Source organism: Diceros bicornis, chromosome 28 (assembly GCF_020826845.1).
Source record: "Diceros bicornis minor isolate mBicDic1 chromosome 28, mDicBic1.mat.cur, whole genome shotgun sequence".
Classification (NCBI taxonomy): domain Eukaryota; kingdom Metazoa; phylum Chordata; class Mammalia; order Perissodactyla; family Rhinocerotidae; genus Diceros; species Diceros bicornis.
This window is the reverse complement of record NC_080767.1, coordinates 22,122,985-22,141,650: the sequence shown is the minus strand read 5'-3', so window position 1 is coordinate 22,141,650 and position 18,666 is coordinate 22,122,985. Positions and strand designations below refer to the sequence as shown.

Here is an 18,666-nt window from a genome sequence, read left to right as displayed (position 1 = left end):
GACAAATGTCTACAAGGGCCCTAGAACAGCGGCCCCAGTGGAGATGTTCTACGGTATCTCCTGTCTTGTAAGGGATAGGGGAGGCGAGCGCGCAGAGGATGCAGGGAAGGGTCTTACGTGGCAGAGACTTCAGTGCCTGGGCTGTGGAGTCAGACTGATGGAAGTTCAAACCCCACCTCTATACCACTTCCCAGCTGGTGACGCTGAGCGAGCCCCTGACCCTCTCTGAGCCTGTTTCCGTATCCGTGAAGCAGGGATCCCCACATCTACTCAAAAGGCCTTGTGAAAATCAACTGCAAAAACAGAAACCCATGGGCCGGCCCCGTGGCTTAGCGGTTAGGTGCGCGCGCTCCGCTACTGGCGGCCCGGGTTCGGATCCTGGGCGCGCACTGACGCACGGCTTCTCTGGCCACGCTGAGGCCGCGTCCCACATACAGCAACTAGAAGGATGTGCAACTATGACATACAACTATCTACTGGGGCTTTGGGGGAAAAAAAAGGAGGAGGATTGGCAATAGATGTTAGCTCAGAGCCGGTCTTCCTCAGCAAAAAGAGGAGGATTAGAGGATGTTAGCTCAGGGCTGATCTTCCTCACAAAAAAAAAAAAAAAACCCAGAAACCCAGGACCTTGTCTAGTGGGACTCACAGACAACCATGCTGATGGAAACCAGTGACAGAAGTTGCTGAAATTCCCACTCCCTAGCTGAGACACGTGGGCACTAACCGTCAGCCAGTCCTGCTGCCCTGAGGCTCACCGGGCACAGAGAGGGAAGTGAGGGCCCTGTCTGACCTTCAGTGCCAGCCCGGCGAGAACACAGCCCACGGGACTCGGGCCAGGGGCAGGCAGACAGCTGAGGACTCGCCCTGGCTTGGCCCTGGCTGGTCCCGACCCTGGCTGCACGCAGGGTTCACCCCCAAGCATGGGGCAGATGCGTCTCTCAGGACCAGCAGAGACCCACCAGAGGGGAGCTGTCCAACCTGCCACTGTCTCCCACAGCTGAGGCCACAGGAAGGGAGGGGAACAGAATGGATCCCCCGCCCAGAACACCCTCACCCCACCATCTTCACTGCCAACATTCTAAAGCTCAGCCTGGGCCTGCGAGCACTTGACCATCCCGTCTACACAGACTCTGCGTCCCTTCCTGCTCCCAAGGACCTCACTGCTGACATGGTGACGGGAGGGAGGAGCTCCTGGAGCCAGACAGGCTGGGCGTCCGCACACCCTGCGACCTCAGACAAGACTCTCCTCTCTGAGCCTCAGTTTCCATGGTCCAAGGAGGGACCATGATACTTGGCAGCATGGGGGTGGGAGATGAGCAAGGGAGATGGCACAGAGCAGATCTCAATGGATGGCAGCAGCCATTATGATGACAACATCGGTTCACGATGACAGCCCTGCCTCCAGGAAGCCTTCCCTGCTTGCCCGAGATGGAGTCAGAGTCCCCTCTGAATGCCCCTCTGCCTCGCACAGGGGACTCTTACAGCTGTCCTCCCGCTGTGTTCTAACGAACGCATCTCGGCTCACACGCACCTTTCCGACCTCCCAGTCTAGCTCCTAGCTCATCACCTTGTCTTACTTCCTTTGCAGCCTTGGCTGCCATCTGAAATATTTTGTCCATTTGCTGACTCACCAAATCGCACAAGCCCTAAGAGCAGGTGTGCACGGCTGTGCCGCCAGCACCCGGTCAGCACACAGTAGATGCTCAGTGAATACTGCGCTTGCTGAGTGATCGGAAGATGACCTGCCGCCTGGTGAGTGAGTGCTGGGACTCGAGCCTCCTGCACGTCCTCAAGGTGAGTTTGCGGAATGGATGGTCATCCATTTGCAACAGGCCTGGGCATAAACACATCAGAGTAGAGGCCCCCTCCAAAGGCACAGAGCACACAGCAAAGCCGGGACTTGAACCCGCATCTCCCAACCTCTCATCCTTTGCCCTTTCTGCTGAACGACCAGCCTCAGGTCACCAGAAGTGCCCCTAACATCTGGGTGGGGAGGAATGGCTCCCTCCCATGGGAAGGCAGGCTCTGCAAAGTTCTTTTCCCCCCACCCCAAACAAATCAGAGGCCACACTGGCAAATACAACGGCAGTGTGACCAGCCCACGGGAGCTGAGAGCCACGTGAGCCCCCCTCACCCACAGGCATGACGGCATACACCAGTCTACTCCCTTAACCGTGACACCCTTGCTGCGCCGAGGAGACGGGCACCTTCTCTTCCCCTGGCTTCACGCTTCAGATTTACAAGACCAAATGTTGCTTTTCTCGGATGCTCTGCACTTAATTAGGCGTCCTAATAACAATGGAAGCGCAGAAGTACTTATATCACTTTGAATTAGTAGCGCAGCTCCTTCCAACTTCCTTAAAAATTTTTTTTCATATATCATTTTTTAAAATAGAGCTCATTATTTTAATTATATCCATTTAAATGTACAGTGAAGCCCTTGGATATTCTCAGCACGAATCATTAGGTATATTAGTAAAAAAGCACTCGGCATCTATCTACACGCTGACACTCCATAATCTATTCTATTTGTGTCGCTGTAAAATAGATTTATATATAGATAACTACAAAATAGTTGCTCAAGATATGCTATGAATTTTATATTTAACCCGAGTCACACTTTAACATAAAATCTCAAGTTGGGCACTAAAAGGATATTTCTCGGTAAGTACATACTGTGTGGTCACCGGTTACTGCTCACGCCAGAACACCGGAGAGAAGCCAGACCAGATGGGTCTCTGCCCAAGGAATTCCCTAAGAGCCCTGGCCTTTCACTAAGGCAATGGTTCTCAAAGTGTGTTCCTCGGAGGCCCAGGGGTTCCACAGCAGTGGCCCAGAAATACCCATGAGGCCTGAATGAGGAGGGTGGTGTTGAGTAGGGCTCCAAGACCCTACTCTCTCTGTCTTCAATATGCACAGCTTTGCTTACTGCCTGATATATATGTATTTAGGCTTCTTTCTCCCTGTAGTGGGGTAAATGGCAGCACCCCCTCAAAGAGATGCACAGTCCTAACCCCCAGAACCTGTGAATGTGACTTTAATCAGAAAAAGGCTCTTTGCAGATGTAATTAAATTAAGGATCTTGAAACGAGATCATCCTGGATTATCTGGATGGGCCCTAAATGCAGTGACAAATGTCCTTATAAGAGACACACGGAGACTAGACAGACAGAAGAGGGGACGATACAGAGAAAGGGGCACCGGCAACATGACCACAGGGCAGAGATTGGAGTGATGTGGCCACGAGTCAAGGAATACGGCAGCCATCAGCAGCTGGAAGAGGCAAAGAACAGATTCTCCCCAGAGCCTCCAGAAGGAGTGTGACCCAGCTGACACCTTGATTTCAGAATTGTGGCCTCCAGAACCGTGAGAGAATAAACTTCTGTCATTTTAAGCCACCTAGTTTGTGGTACTTGGTTACAGCAGCCACAGGAAACGAATACAGTATGTAAGACTCAATTTGAAGAAACGGGATCAAGGCGGTTGAGTCTGCAAACCACTGCCCTCCACTATGCTGTTTTCTTTCACTTCATTCTTATCCATCCCCGTTACTGTGTCTGGCCAGTCCAACGTGCCCGCAGAGCCTGCCTGGGGAGGTTTCAGAAACCAATCTCTTCCTCTGGGTCTTACCAGATGCTTCTTCTGGTGGCTTACACCCACCCAACCCCATGTGGCGTTCACGAGAGCCCTGTGGCCAGCTGGGGAAACCGAAGCACAGAGCAGGGCCCGTGTCTGTTTTGTTCACAGCCACGCTCCACTCCTTGTGCACGAGGCCTGGTGCACAGCCGGGACTCAATCAAGACGGTGAACGAATGGCATGACCCATGTCACACAACTCCCAGCGATGAGCTTGGTCTGGAAACCTTTCTTCCGACGCCTATCATGGTGCCATTCCCACAAACCCTGCAGCCTAAGACAATGCAACCAAATGACTTCTCAGTGGATCTGAGGCCCAAAGACAAATGCCATCTCTGGGCAAGTTGGAGGAAGAGTCCCAGGAGACTCCAAGTGCCGGAGAATCAGACAACTTTGTTTCTGGGCACAATTTCTACATCATTCCACCAAAAATGCCAACGCTTGAAGTTCTACCAAGTCACAGTAGTTATGAGAAGTCCTCGGCATGCAGCACTTCAGTCCTGCCCCTGCTGTGACTTGGTTTTCCCATCCGCAGGCGTGAGCTGGAATCTGACGTGCAAGGTCCTTGTGGAGGCCAGACCTCCAGCCAGCAGGGTGCGTGTATCTCCTTGCACAGGACGGGGGCAGTGCATCCATCTGTGCCCCAGGACTCAGCCTGAGGACCACTCCACCCCCTCCAAAGGCTGCTGTTTATTTACTCTGGTGCTTTAGCCACCTAAAAAAATCTCTAATCACAGTGTGTAAATAATGACTTGGTTAATACCCTCTAGAATAAAACTTCATTAAAAGACTCCACTCATTAGGAATGAGGGTTAACTGGTCTCAAGCTGAGCTTAAATACACTCCCCACGAATGTGTGGATGCACGTGGTGTTAAATGAATTAACACACACCCAGCCATGACGTCAGGGGCCGTGTTCACCCTGCTGCAGAGACTGACTACTGACTATGTCCTCCAACTCTACCCATCTGCCCACCCATTGACAATCTGAGTGCAAACGATTCTTATCTATTCGTAGACGTCAGCAGGCCCCTCCTTAGCAATGCTTCCTAAGTCCAAGTAGGTTGTTGCTCCACCATTCCACCAGAGCTGCCATTTCCAAGGCCTCCTGTGACCTCCAGGCTCCTAGCTCCAATGGTCCCGTCTGGGTCCTCAGCAAACTCGTCCTCTGTCAGAGCCTTTGACAAGCTCCCCTCTCTCTCCTCCATCCAACTCTTTCCCCACTTTGCTCTGTGCTCACCTGGTGGACCGCCCACCTTCTGGTCACTCCTCTGTCTTTCCCTGATTCTTCTTCATCAACCCAACCCTTATACATTGACAGGCCCCAAGGATCAGTTCTAGAACCTCTTCTACTTCTGTCCACACTTACTCCTTAAGTGATCCCATCCAGACTCAGGCTTTTAAAGATAACTCTATCATGATGAATCCCCAATTCTCTCTCCAGCTTAGACCTCCTGAACTCCAGACCTGCATAAGCAGCTGCCTGCTTGACACCTCCACTTGGACGCCTGACAGGCACCATATTTAACAGGTCCAAACTGAGCCTCTGCCACGCTGCTTCCCCCAAGTCAAGAAAACAATTTTGACTCCTACCCAGCGCTCTTCCCACTCAACCCTGCAGTCTAAAACGCCACAATCAAGTAACCACAGACTTCTCCAATTCAGTGAGCTGCAATTCCATCCTTCCAGCAGGTCACGGCCAGCCTCTGGAACTATCCTTGACTCTTCCGTCTCTCTCTCCCTACTAATAAATCTACCAGCAAATCCATCAACTCAAAATACGTCCAGAACCGACCACTCCTTACCACCCCACGGCCACCACTCTCATCCAAGCTGCCTTCCCCTCGCTCCTGCCTTGTAATAACCTCACAGCCAGTCTCTCTGCTCCTACCCTTGCCCAACACCCCAAAATCTATGTTCAACACAGCAGCCAGAGTGGACCTGTTAAAACAAGCCAGGTCACGTCACTCTTCAGCTCAAAACCTATGCGTGGTTCCGCCCTCACCCAGACTAACAGCCAGAGTCCTCGCCCTGACCCTCAGGGCTCTCCGGGACACGCCCCACGTGCCCGCTGACCTTGTGCACTAACACTCCCCATCTGGGTCCCCCCTTCCCGGCCACACCAGTCTCCTTGCTGTTCCCTGAGCACCAGGCAAGCTCCCACCTTGGGCCTGGGCACTCGCTCCTTCCTCTGCCTGGAATAGTCTCCCCTTCCCCAGGTGCCACATGGTTAGTTCTTCACTCCTTCAGGTCTTCACTCAAACATTCCAGTGCTAGTGGAGACGTCTGTGGCTGCCTGATCCAGAACGTCGCCCGTCTTCCCCCACCCCCGGCCTTCAACACTCCATATCCCCCCTCCCTGCTTTACACGTTCTGCGTTCCACATTTACCCTACATGTATCTAACACACTTGTTACCTCTCATCCTCTCCACTGTCTGTCTCCCCAACTCAAACACGAACTCCAAGAGGATGGGGACTTTGTCTCGTCGGTTCACGGTCACATCCCAGCACCTACAGCAGCACCTGGCACGTGGGAGGTCATCAAGAAGCATCTGTTCATTGGAGGATCCAAGGAAGGAGTCCTGGGAAGGTCAACGCCAGCCTTCCAGGCATCCACCCCCCCACCCCCAAAGAACTGCCGACGGTTTAACTGCTCCAGCTGGTCCTCAGAACTGGAGAAGCCACGGCCCATCCATCTGGCCCTCGGTATAACATAGAGATGGGTCCCAGGAGGCAACTCTCTGAGTAAGCGAAGCTCATTCCTGGAGTGTCCAAGTCTTATCTTTATCCTTTCAATGGAAATTTTCGCCAATGCTACACATTCTTCCTACTTTCTGAAATGCCCAAATAGAGGAGCCTGGTAATGCTCTGACACCAACTGGTTTTTTCTTCCAGCTTTATTGAGATGTTATTCACACACACCATATGTAAGTTAAGGTGTACAAGGTGATGATTTGATACTGCAAAACGACGCCAACTCTTGAGGATGCAGGGTCACTATACAAACATCGATTAGCAGATTCGGGTCCTCTCTGACATCATCCTGGGGGCTGAGGTCTCTCACCAAGGGTTCTGGGAATGCCCTCCTCTGCTTCTGACGGGCTCCTACTCTGAATCTGCCCTCTAATTCCATGCGGTTCTGGGAGACCTCCAGAGGCAAGGGCTCTACCCCACTGCTTTCTGTATCCCTGTGCCTGGGCCCTGGCAGATGTCAGCTAACGTCTGCTGAACGATACAGACAGAACGTGACCAGATGTAAATACGTCAACATGCAGAGTGGAGGAGATGCTGGTGGTGCTGATGGCGATGATGCAGATGACGCAAACAACAGGGTGAGTGAGGACAAGGGCCACTATGGCATCCTGAGTGGCCGTGACATGCCAGGCGTGGCACTTCACGCTGTATTCACCATCTCACTGTTCTTCACAATGCCTTAAATGGCAGGTAGTTCCGCTTTACAGATAAGAAAACCGAGGATTGGAGAAGCAGAGTGACTTTTTCACGATTGCATAGCTTTCTAGGGACAAAAGCAGGATTCAACTAGGTCTGCCTGTGCTTTTAATCATTTGGACGATCTCTGTTTTCTCTTCTGAAGAGAACAGAAAACAATAAAAACATCTGTTGAATGAATGAATAAATAAATGACTCAATGACCAGAAGCTCCAAGAGATAGGCAACGTATTCCCTTGTCTCCTACTGTATTCCTAGTATCCTGACATAACAGGGCACAGTCCATCTCTGCCACAGAGAAAAGTGCATGGGCTCTGTGTGGGCTGTTGACCTCCAACTCTCCCTGAAGTGTCCTACAATGGTTGCTGGGCTCACCCATGTCCTTTGGATATAAAGAGTCTCCTGTTTTTAGGAGGAGACAGAAATCACAGTGAGGATAAAGGCTGCAACTTCACCATTAGCCTGGAAGGGCCAAAAGAGAGAACCTAGTGCAAAACCCCAGTTTTCACAAACCCCAGGAATGAGGCCTGTGTCTGTATATTTACTATTCCACCCATGTTTCAAATCTTTACGCCATCACCCAGGCCTTAATAACCCTCAGAATTATCTGCACTTCCATTTCTGTCATGTATCACTGATATATTTTAATAAATAGTCAAGTAGAAAAGATTAGATTAATAGATTAAAACTATTAACCTATTAAACAACTCTTAACAGTCTAGAAATTCAAAACAACCTACAAAGCATAAATATATCATTAGTTTCACATAATTCTTAGGCACTTAACTTTCTTCAATGTATGGTGTCAGTCAGCCACAACGCTGGGTAATACTGCAGTTCAGAAAGGCAGCATGAAGATTTAAATATTAAGAGTTAATTCCCTGGTTAATTTAAACCTAAAATAGAGAAAAGCAGGAGTCTGAGCAACGCCGTCAAGTTGCAAACTCCTACATTTAGCAGGTGGGGCCCTCCGGGTAAAGCCAGAAACTTCTTCCAATGGTGTCGTGGCACATGGAAGGTTGGCCCAGGTCATTAAAAAGAATTACCGTCAACAGCATTTGAAACAGATGCACCGCCTTCATTTTGCAATGGGTCTAGCAGGGGCACAACTCAGATCCGCTAGCAACGTGCACTGCTCTCTGAAGAGCCACCTCACTGCGTCTCCCCTCACGCAACCATCGGGACACTGCAGACTCAGGAATTCTCACCCAGACAGAAGCCCCTCGACAGGCAGGCGGGAAAGGGGAGGTGGCAGAGGGACCCATGCCCACTGTCTTGCATCTTCCGGGGCACCCACGGAAGGCACCAGAGGGCAGGTAACTCAACCAGCGAAGGAGGCGGCCATACCTAGGTTCTCATGCTGGACATACAAGGAGGATAAATACACTCCTTCTGCCACCAGTGTTATTTCCTGCCGAGGCTGTGACGTAGCAACCACCCATTTCCCTCACTCTGATGGCGAAGTCCTCTGGCCACTTCTCTTTGGAATGAAAGGTAAAGAAGCTTCCCAACAGGACCACTCCCCCTCCATCCCACACATGTTGACAACTGATGCCAGAGCTGCCCAGCTGCTCACAGAGCTTTGCCATCCTCCAGTGTGCTCCCCCCGTCCTGGCATTACATCTGGCCTCCTCCCTTCCACACTCCACCCACCAGCGCTGAGACCAGCCGATGAGAGACTGAGGTTTATAATGCACAGCCGGCTCTGTCCACAACACTCCATGGTGAAGACCCAGACCTGGGCCCTCACTGCCCAGACAGACAAATGAGACTCCTAGTACATGGTCTGGGCCTCCTAAGGTGTTTGGGGATGATAAACTGGATGCACGGACCATTCCCAAGCCTCCTAACCTGCCCACACCTCCCTTTCTTCATGTGTAAGCTGAGGATGTTAACAGTCACCACTAGGGGTTGTTTAGAAGATTAAAGCACAGAGATGTACAAAAGGTGCCCAGAAAGGACCACACACATAGTGGGGCTCAATAAATGTTAGTTCTTTTCTCCTGTCCTTACCAAGCACTCGCCAGACAAAACGTGAAAAGTTTGGTCAACCTACGAAAAAGATGTGCTCTCAGGCCACGCATGGAGTACTCATAAATCAATGTAGAAGAGGAATTTTTAGCCCCTAGGAAATCAAAAGGAGTGGTGGGCACCGGCCCTCCATTTGGCAGCGATGAAGAGGAGAGATGGGGACACACACTGCAGCCAAGTCCACTGCAGGATGGGAAGACGGGAGGGATCAAGAAAGTAGGTGTGGATGTAACGACATTCTTAACCATCATGGTTTGCGTGGAACCTGGAGGAAGCTGAAGGCGGGTCTGACAGTGAGGTTGTGGAAATTTCCCGAGTTGCTTTCTCAGATCAAAGCCTTTGTCATTAAGGGCCTCAAGAAGCCACCAGGCCACGTCATCCTAGTTACCATTGTCAAGACTGTGCTTCTTCATGACGAGGCAAGACTTCCGAATGCTCTGAACTGATAACTCCAGCTTCACAAGAAGAACTTTCTTCATTTGCTCAAGGAGCACAGGTGGGAGACTCGAGCTGGGAGGGTGGACTGAGCAGAGGTTCCCTAGGGACCCCAATCACGTCCCCTTGCCGGACCACCACAAGCTCGAGAACCACACCGCCATTTGGCAAAAATGATTCACCGATTTTAATGTGCATGAGTTGTAGTTTGCATTTCTGTGGCTGCCTCTAGAGGGCAAACCTAAGGATGTGTCTGAATTTTCAAGAATCTGCTCTATTTGCCGAGTCTAGGACTAACAGCAACTGATCAAGCAGAGAGTGAACTCTGCCCACCAAAAGAGCAACTGGCCCCTTTGGAATAAGTACATGGACCCCCCCCCCCCCCCGACCAAGTCAGCCTGCAATTTATGGTTTCTGTAGCCAAACTTTGCCCAAAGTTTGGTAGGGTGAGAATACATATTTCTGGAAACCAAATGAGCTCCCATAACAAGAGCATCAACCTAGAGTAAAGATGAAGACCCAGCCTGACTAAAACATACCCCGAGTTCTCAAGTAGTTCATCCTGCTAAAACCATACTGGTCACCGAGCAGCACTGGGCTACTGTCACTGTGAACTTCTGTGCAGATAAAGTTAATTTGTTTCAGGCCACTTTTATTTTACTGATGAAAACCGAAATGCTTAACAACAAGAAGGTATTATTTTAGAAAGAATTAGGCAGCCACATACCCATGTGGTTATCAGATGAAAACGGTCCACTGGTGAAAAATCTCAGCTTAAAGGACAAGACTCAGCTGGGCCCAAAGCCATCTGACTATTTGGCGACTGTGGACAAGTCTATTCCTCACTTCCCTCTGGGGGACGGAGGTGCGAATCACTGCCTCAGAGGGCTGCTGGGAGGCTCAAACGTGAAAGGTGCACGAGCCAGTAACTGGATTGTGCTCATACATGAGCTCCGTCCCCACTCACATCCTTACCTCTAGCCCATTCTCCAACGCCCATGCTCCATGAGAAATCAATTGGCACCCCACTGCTACCTCCTCTTAGGAATGGAAGCCAGCATGGTGGTGATGTTGGTGATAAAAATAAACGTTCAATGAACACCTGCTACGGGCCAGGCACTGTGCTAAGGGTATACATGTTATTATTATTGTTACACTTACTCCTCCCTACAGCACTATAAGAGAGGTATCGATATAATCCCCATTTTACAGACGAGGAAACTGAGGTCAGGTTAACCAGCCCAAGGTCACACAACCAGGCAGTGGACAATGCCAGGATCTGAACCAGGCAGTCTGGGCTCTTCAACATTGTGCTAAGCTGCATGGCCTTTAGCAGGGCTAGAGAAAGGGAGAGGAAAATGCCCGCAGACAAGACTTGGAGAAGCGTGCTTTTTCGGATGCAGGATTCAAACGATGCTTTGCTGAACTGGACTGAAAAAAAATGGCCTTTCCAAAACTCCCTTCCAAGGCTACCTTCTAAGGTCCTGCCTGTCCTGAACCCTTTGTAACACCTCTTTAACATCTTGCCCTTGCAGTTTATTCTCTTCCTGGCAGCCAGAATGATCCTTTTAAAATCAAATCATGTTATGCCAGTCCTATGCTCAAAATCCCCAGTGGTTCCCCAGCTCATGCAGGGTAAAGGCCAAAGTCCTGACAATAGCCTCCAAGGCCCTCTATAGCCATATCAGTCTCCCTGCTGTTGCTCCAACACAATGCATGCACTCCTGCCCCAGGGCCTTTGCACCTGTTGTTCTCTCTGCCTGAAATGTGGTTCCCCCAACGACTGCTTGGTTCAGTCCCTCGTTTCCTTCAGGTCCTTGTTCTAATGTCACCTTTTTGGTGATGCAATATTTCTTTTGGTTCTCCAATACCACTCCCTGCTTTTCCCCCACAGCACTTTTTATCATATGATGTACCACATATTTTACATACTTCTTATGGCTCCACTCCCGCTAGAACATCAGCTCCACCAGGCTAGGGGTTTCTGTCCGTTTTGTTCACTGCTGGATTTCCAGCACCGAGGTCAGACCCCAGCACTGAGTAGGCCCTCAAGAAATATTTGTGGAATGAATGAATGAATGAGACTTGGTCTTATCATCATTTCCTCCACCCCACTCTCCCCATCTACAAGATCTTGATCACTTGTTAGCCACTTGGTACAAACAGTGAACAAATGAGTCCCTTAACCTCTTCCTTCCCTGGTTTCCTTATCTCCAAAATGAGAGGGTTAGTCTAGATTATCTCGAATCCTTCCAGCTCGGAAAACCTCCAACTGACAAAAAAAAAAGGCATAATTCTTCAAGACAGCGAGCTGGTAGCTACATTGACTTGATTATAGAAACTGCATTTCCTTTAGACTTTTCCCCAGCTAAGCCATCCCACCTCTTAGAATAAGTGAGGTTTGGCTGCGGCTGTGCGACGTGATTTGTCACCCGCACGGCAGGTCAGTGTTAACCTCAAGTGCTGGGATCGCTGGTCTTGTAAAACCGACCCAGGTAGGGTTACGAGGAAGTAAACCAAACCATACTCGGTTGTGTCTTAGGATCAGAAACACCGGCTCTCCGTGTTCCCCTCAATTTAACACTCATTCCTCAGCAGCCCATGCTGTTGGTTTTGGGGTTTAGCCAGAGGCCCTCTGAGAAGGAACAAAATTAGGTGTTCCGGGCCAAAAGGAAGGCGCTGAGACGCAAGCAGACCCCGGTATAATAACAGAGTGTACCACAGCACAGCAGGGAGCTGGGGGTGGGGGCCGCGTCAGAAGGTCCGGGTCCTTCCAGGTCACTCCTGACCAGGGCTGTACAGCCGAACTCTGACTTCGGGGAGCTTGGACCTTTGCTTCCCCATCTTAAACAGGGACTGGCTGAGTCTAAAGCTCTACACAGCGTCTACAGGTCTACACCCCATCTGGCCCATCTAACCCAAGGCCAGGGTCACATTTACCAGCGGAGTTGGCTCAGGCCTACACTAACGTTCTCCTGACATTTAATGTATAATTCACTCACTTCTCAGACTGAACAGTGGGTCGCTATACTATAACATTGCTTTGGTCTTTCAAGGATGCTCTGTGAGCTTTAATGACGGAATCAATATAAACTCACTTGGAAGCTCCTTCAGAGGCTCTGCCTTCTTGACAGGGCCTCAGAGGCTCCTCCAACGTCTGTTAACTCATCGCTCCAGACCGACAAGCAGGAGGGCACAGTGGGTGAGCACCAGCATCCGAGAAGTCAGACCTGGGAAGACAGCCTGGCTCTACTGCTCACCTCCACTGGGCAGCCTGAGCCCATAAACCTCTCTGTGCCTGAGCTTCCTCATCTGGAAAGTGGGAATATGGAGAGCACCTCCCTCACAGGGCTGTTATCAAGACTACATCAATTAATAGGAAGTTAGTCTCTGTAAATCCCTTAGTTCAGAGCCTGCCATGGAACTGCCGACTACATGGTAGCCGTCATCATTAGAAATTTCTTCTTTATGCCTCGAGTCACGCACAACCCTGAGATTTGGGTTGGCTCTTCCTGGCGTATATTCTGGCACCACGGTGATGACACAGGGCTCCATCAGTGAGTAGATGCAAGCCTAGGCTCGGCAAGGGGAGGAAACAGATGCCACACATGCCATCTTCCCCTCCCCTGACTGGGGCAGGCATCTCTAATCGATCTCAGCACTCTCCTCCCCCTGACTGCAGCCATGGCTGATAAGACTCAATTCAGGGCTTCGGGCAGCCGCGACCACTACGGGGAAACCTGCCTGCTGTCCTCTGATCCGGTGTGGGACAGATTCAGGCACCAGACAGTGAGGGCATGGACCACATCCATGCGAGAGTCATGAGCAGCGGAGGGAGCTTGGTCTGTGTTCACTGCCGTAGACCCCGCACTTTGAACAGCGCCTGTCATGCAGCAGACACTCAACTGTCTGATGGATGAATAAACAGGGATCTGCTCCATCTGAGTCCAGAGCACACAGCATGGGTCTAACCTGGGGGCAGGTGCTCAATGAACGTGGGAGGACAGCGGGCGAGGCTGGCTAGACCCTCACCTGACACAGTATCCTTGAGCACAGAAAGCACCGGCTTCGGCAGGTTCAAGGCCTGACACGGCCACTCACTCATCACAAGACCTTGAGCAGGGCGTGTCATCCCCATGTGCACAACGAGAGGGAGGCACGAGACAAGGCCCCTTCCAGTCCTGACATTCTGACCCAGGAAGCCCTTCCGGGCACCGCCAGTCTGAGCACTCCCAGTGCCCCGCAGACCACAGCCTCACACACTGTTCTTCCACAAAATCCCATTACCGGGGGCCCAGGAGAGAAACACAAGGCGCCGGGCGGCTACTGGCCACACGGGTCACCGCCCGCGTTCACAGGCCCAAGGCCACCCATTCCTCCTTTCCAGCCCACACTCCCGGCCCCTACAGCATCCCCACATCCTCTCCCATCTCATTCAGTGTACTCATCCCATAAACACTCAGTGAGCATCTACTAGAGGCCAGCCCACACCGTGAACAAGACAGACGTGGTCCCTGCCTACGGAGCTGGCACTCGAGAGGCGGGGAACGTACACAAATCTGTGGAGCGTAAAGAGGCGATGAGGGACACAGGCGACAGGTGGGGGTAGAGGGTACCTCAAGAAAAGGGGGTCAGGAAGGCTTCTCGAGGGGAGGATGCAATCGAGACCTGAAGGATGAAAGGGCACCAATCATGGGAGGATCAGAGAAAGAACATTCCAGGCAAAGGGAAGAGGAGGTGCAAAGGCTCTCAGGCAGGAGTCTGTCTGGGCCAGGGATCGGCAAACCACAGCTGTTTATGTCTTTATGTATTAACTACGGCACTTTCGCATTACACTGGCAGAGCTGAGAAGTTGCCACAGAGATCTAGGGCCTGTAAAGTGCAAAATTGGTACCATCTGGCCCTTTGTAGGTAAAGTTGGCTGAGCCCCGGTTTAGAGCCTTAGATAAACAGAGAGAAGGTCAGGGTAGCCAAAACAGACTGAGCAAGGCAGAAACTGACATATAAGGAGACTGGGAAGGTGGGTGAGAGCCAGGCCACGCCAGGTTGTGTGGGTCACAGTGACCCGCAACCTGGTGTCTTGGCCTCCAATCTACGTGCCTCCAACCCACCCTGCATGGTTGCCAAGGTGATCTCCCCGAAACACAGAGCCGAACACATTACTGTTCTCGAAGAAATGCAAGGGCACCCCATGGTGTCCCGAAGAATGTTCCAAGAAACACTCACTCCATGGAATGAACTTCAATAAAAAAGTTCCACGGTTAAGTAAGTTTGAGAAACACAGCATTCTCATCTCTCTTGGAAGTTCTCAAGCAAGCACACGAGCACGTGAAAGGCTCTGAAAATTCCCACGGCAAAGAAATCTGTTCACTTTGTTTAATTCACTGTTCTTCAAACTTATTTGGCCACAGAACCTCTTTGTTCCACAAAAATCTATCAACATTTTAAAGAACTAGTGTTCCATGGGCTAAAAGGCAAATTCCTCTCCTTGGCATTCGCCATCTGACCCCCAGCTCCAGCAGGTAATCCTAGAGCCTGTTCCAGGTTTTGTGCGTGTGGCCTGGGGGGCCATCTCTCGTCTGTCCCTTGCCTTCTTCCTGCCTCCAATGCCCCAAATAAAGGTCACTTGGCCACTCCAGCTCTGGTCTACCTAACGGAACAGCAACAGTAGCAGCGCTAACATTTACCAAGTGCCTGCCTGTGCCACTCGTGATGGGCGTCCAGTAGGTGGGCCTGTCCGGTATCTCTCTCCCCCATCTTTGGTAATGACAGCCCAGCTTTCCTTTGGGGACCACCCCTCCCCCATCTCCTGCCAGCTCCAAGGGTGAGGACATCCCCCTGGTCTGGCTCAGCAGAATATTCCATCCTCCTCCTTTGGAGGATGGACTGGTTCAGGGAGATGAGCACAGGACTGAAGCCAGGTCAATGAATTCCAGACTAGGAAGGGACCGGGCCCCTCAGAGTTCACAATGCAGTAGCTGAGATGGGTTTCAAGCCCAGGTCCTCCTGCCCAGTCTTGGGCTTTACCCTTAAGTTCCCCCAAACTTGAGCGGCCAGAGGCCAGCCCAGGATTGAGTCATCCTTAGGTTCCAGTGACAGATGCCCACAGAGGGCACCAGCAGGGCTGGAAAGCGCTGCCCACAACCTCACATCCTCCAGGGAAGTATGGATACTTCTCAGCAAAGGCAGGTAGCCTGGACCACCCATCTTTTCAGGTGGAAGGTGAGGACCAGAGAGAGGAAGGGGTACAACAGGGGACAGGGGAAGGTGAGTGTACCTGCTCGCTGTGCTTTTCCTTCCAGCTGCACTGGCTCCGTCAGCCTGCAAAAGAAACCCAAAACACCTACATCAGCCAAGGCAGAAGACACATATTCTACCCACTGCCACCCCACCGAGGTCCCGCTCAGCACCAGCCTCCAGACAGGTGCGCTGGCCGCAACTCCCTGCTCCATTCCTCCAGGCTGGAAAAATCTGCCCCTAGTGGTGAGAGGGAGTCAAGACACCCCCTCCCCCCATTTGCTTGGCTCTTTAAATCCATCTGTGCACCCATTGCCAACACAAACCCAGCAACCACAGAGCCCTGGGGACTTCGCAAAACTAAGTAACCAGCTAAATCTGAGATTGAATTGCACCATTTTTATTTTCAGCTGGGATTTCCAATAAAACAGCAGCCGCAGATTTATTCCTACCAACTGGAGGGGGAAAATCCTATTATGCTAAAATAGTCTGTCCCCCAACCCTATGAGCAGGGGGAGGCAAGAGAGTGCCGGTTCTTAATCTCTTTTATTTGGGGCTGGGGGATGGGGAGACAAGCTTGACCAAATGAAATTTTCAGAAATCATAAAATTCTGGCTCAGATGGAGAGACTGAGGCTCTGGGTGAGGAGGGAGCCGCCTGATGTCTCATGAGGACCGAATGACAAATACCTGGGTTCCTGGCTCCTAGGCCAGGGCTGGGGGACCTCTACGCAGAGGCTGAAACAGGCCACAGACACGGAAAGAACGCCTGGCTTCTCCATCACCACTGGCTGAAGATGCATTCCCCAGCTTTGTCAAAACATTTATAAAATAATAGTAATCACAGAATAAATACAGGGTCAAAACTCCAGCACACACGTGTTTCCAAATTCAGACTCTTTCCGATTTTAGAAAGGTAACGTAGCACATGTGTTTTTTATTCTGAAACAACCGTGGCAGGGTCTGGGGAGCCCCAAGTTTCTATAGTGAAACTTCGGCAGTCAGCCCTCCGTGGGATAAAGGGAGACGGCAGCGAGCCTCTTCTCCCTCCCTCAGGTCAAGTTCTGCCGCCTCATCAGCTCCAAAAAATCTGTTTGTTTTCAAGCTTTTCAAATTTCAGGATTGAGGACCTAAAATCAGAGCCGCAACTACCTGTGGATGAGTGCTTACGAGAAGTTGCGAACGGGCAAAAGCAGATGGCCGACTTCGATTCAAACAGTCAATACATAAAAATAAAGGGATTTCACCCAAAAAGGGCCAGATTTCAGCTTCTCTTTAAAAACCAGCAACACGCAGTCCCCCATGGCCACCGTCGAGCTGGAGCTGACACACCCGGTCTCCACAGTCCCCACCCACCCCTCCTTCTCTGCCTTATACCAGCCCTCCGGCCTGGCCCCTGCAGGTGTCCAGACTGGCTCCCCCTGGCTAACTTCCCAGCAGGGCTAGTGTATGGGCATTAAATGCCTCTCACTTAACCCTCTCAATAGGTCCCCCAACACACATACACAATATCCCCATTTTACAGGTGAAGCATGGAGGGTCAAAGAATTTAAGTCACTTATCCAAAGTCCCACAGTGACAAGCTCGAGGTCAGGGTCACTCCGATGCCCACCTTCCTCAGCTCTGGAATATCTGATCTCCTGCCAACATTCCAGAGTGCCAACTGGGAAATGGGGTGACACACAGCCCCACTGCCCACATGAGGGAAATGGGAAGGTGAAGGACAAACAGAGGTAGAAATGTGAGGCCTGGGGGGCAGAAATTAATGGGATGCCAGGGTATTATTTCAGTGGAAGAAACAAGAAAGCAGAAAACGGTCTGCATGTCATTTCACTGGGAGCAAAAGAACAGGATCAATTACAGCCTCTTCCCGACATCTTGCATTCCCCAAACTTATCTGTAACGCCAAGGGGAAGCAGTTGTTTTAATGTCCATATCAGAAGAGGCAGGAGTGGTAGGGGGTGGAAATTCTGCCCCAGAGAGCTTAAAAAAACTATAAAATCCGAAACGATCTCTCATCTTTCAGACTCAACCCTGGGCATGTATTTCTAGCATTTCATACATATTTTTAATGTTGTCTTTTTTTGTCCTTTTTCTTCAGTTTCACACAGAGTTGACGAGTTCAAATGCAGGGAACACATGACTGGGTAGGGGAAGAGATTCTGTTTTTGGCACATCTAATCATCACCACCTCTGTGTCCCTTCTATTATGTTGATGAAACCTGAGCTTCTCATCACTAGCAGCAATACTCATTTTTGTTTTCCACCCATTTCCACAAAATGCTAAAAATGTTCAAATCGCTATCTAAACAAATCCTTTTGCAGAAACTTAGGTGGCAGCACTGGGGCAGTGGAACTGCTGCAGGGAGGGGTGCCACCTCAGCAGAGTGTGACATGTCCCTTTATTGGCAGATATGGGAAAGCTGATATGGGTAAGGGTATCAATCGACGATGGACTCAAGGGAAAGATGTCCAAGATGGCACGTGTCAATATCGCAGCACCCGTCAATCACAGCATTCGGGCCTGGCTGTGACCATCATGACAGGGGACAGCCTCTTGGGCCCTCCCAGCCCCAGCTGCAGCCCACAGCGCCAAGGGCACCGATTCTTGGTTGTAGAGATCCATTAAGACGCCAGGCCAGCTTCGTGTCCTCACAAATACATCACAGCAATCCCTAGATTCAGTTGAACCTCTGACACTGCCATCTTCCTAGGCCCAAACAGTCCAATACCAGTAATTTCATATGATTCAACCTAAACCACAAATTCACCTTTACCCAGTGTAATCCCACCTGATTCTCAGTTTGGACTGAAGTTTAAGAGGATAGGGTTTAGAGTCAGACCGCGTGAGTTTGAGTCTTGGTTCTGCCCTTTTCT

General features: G+C 50.9%; 1 protein-coding gene across 11 annotated transcripts in view; it reads right to left on the bottom strand.

Moving 5' to 3' along the window:
* ZNF618 (zinc finger protein 618) overlaps positions 1-18,666 on the bottom strand; it is a 182,497-nt gene that overhangs the window by 70,419 nt on the left and 93,412 nt on the right. For all 11 annotated transcript variants that reach the window (XM_058523856.1, XM_058523845.1, XM_058523847.1 and 8 more), the window contains exon 2: positions 15,831-15,874. In XM_058523856.1, the coding sequence (XP_058379839.1) occupies positions 15,831-15,874 (44 nt within the window). The remainder of the gene's footprint in view (positions 1-15,830; positions 15,875-18,666) is intronic.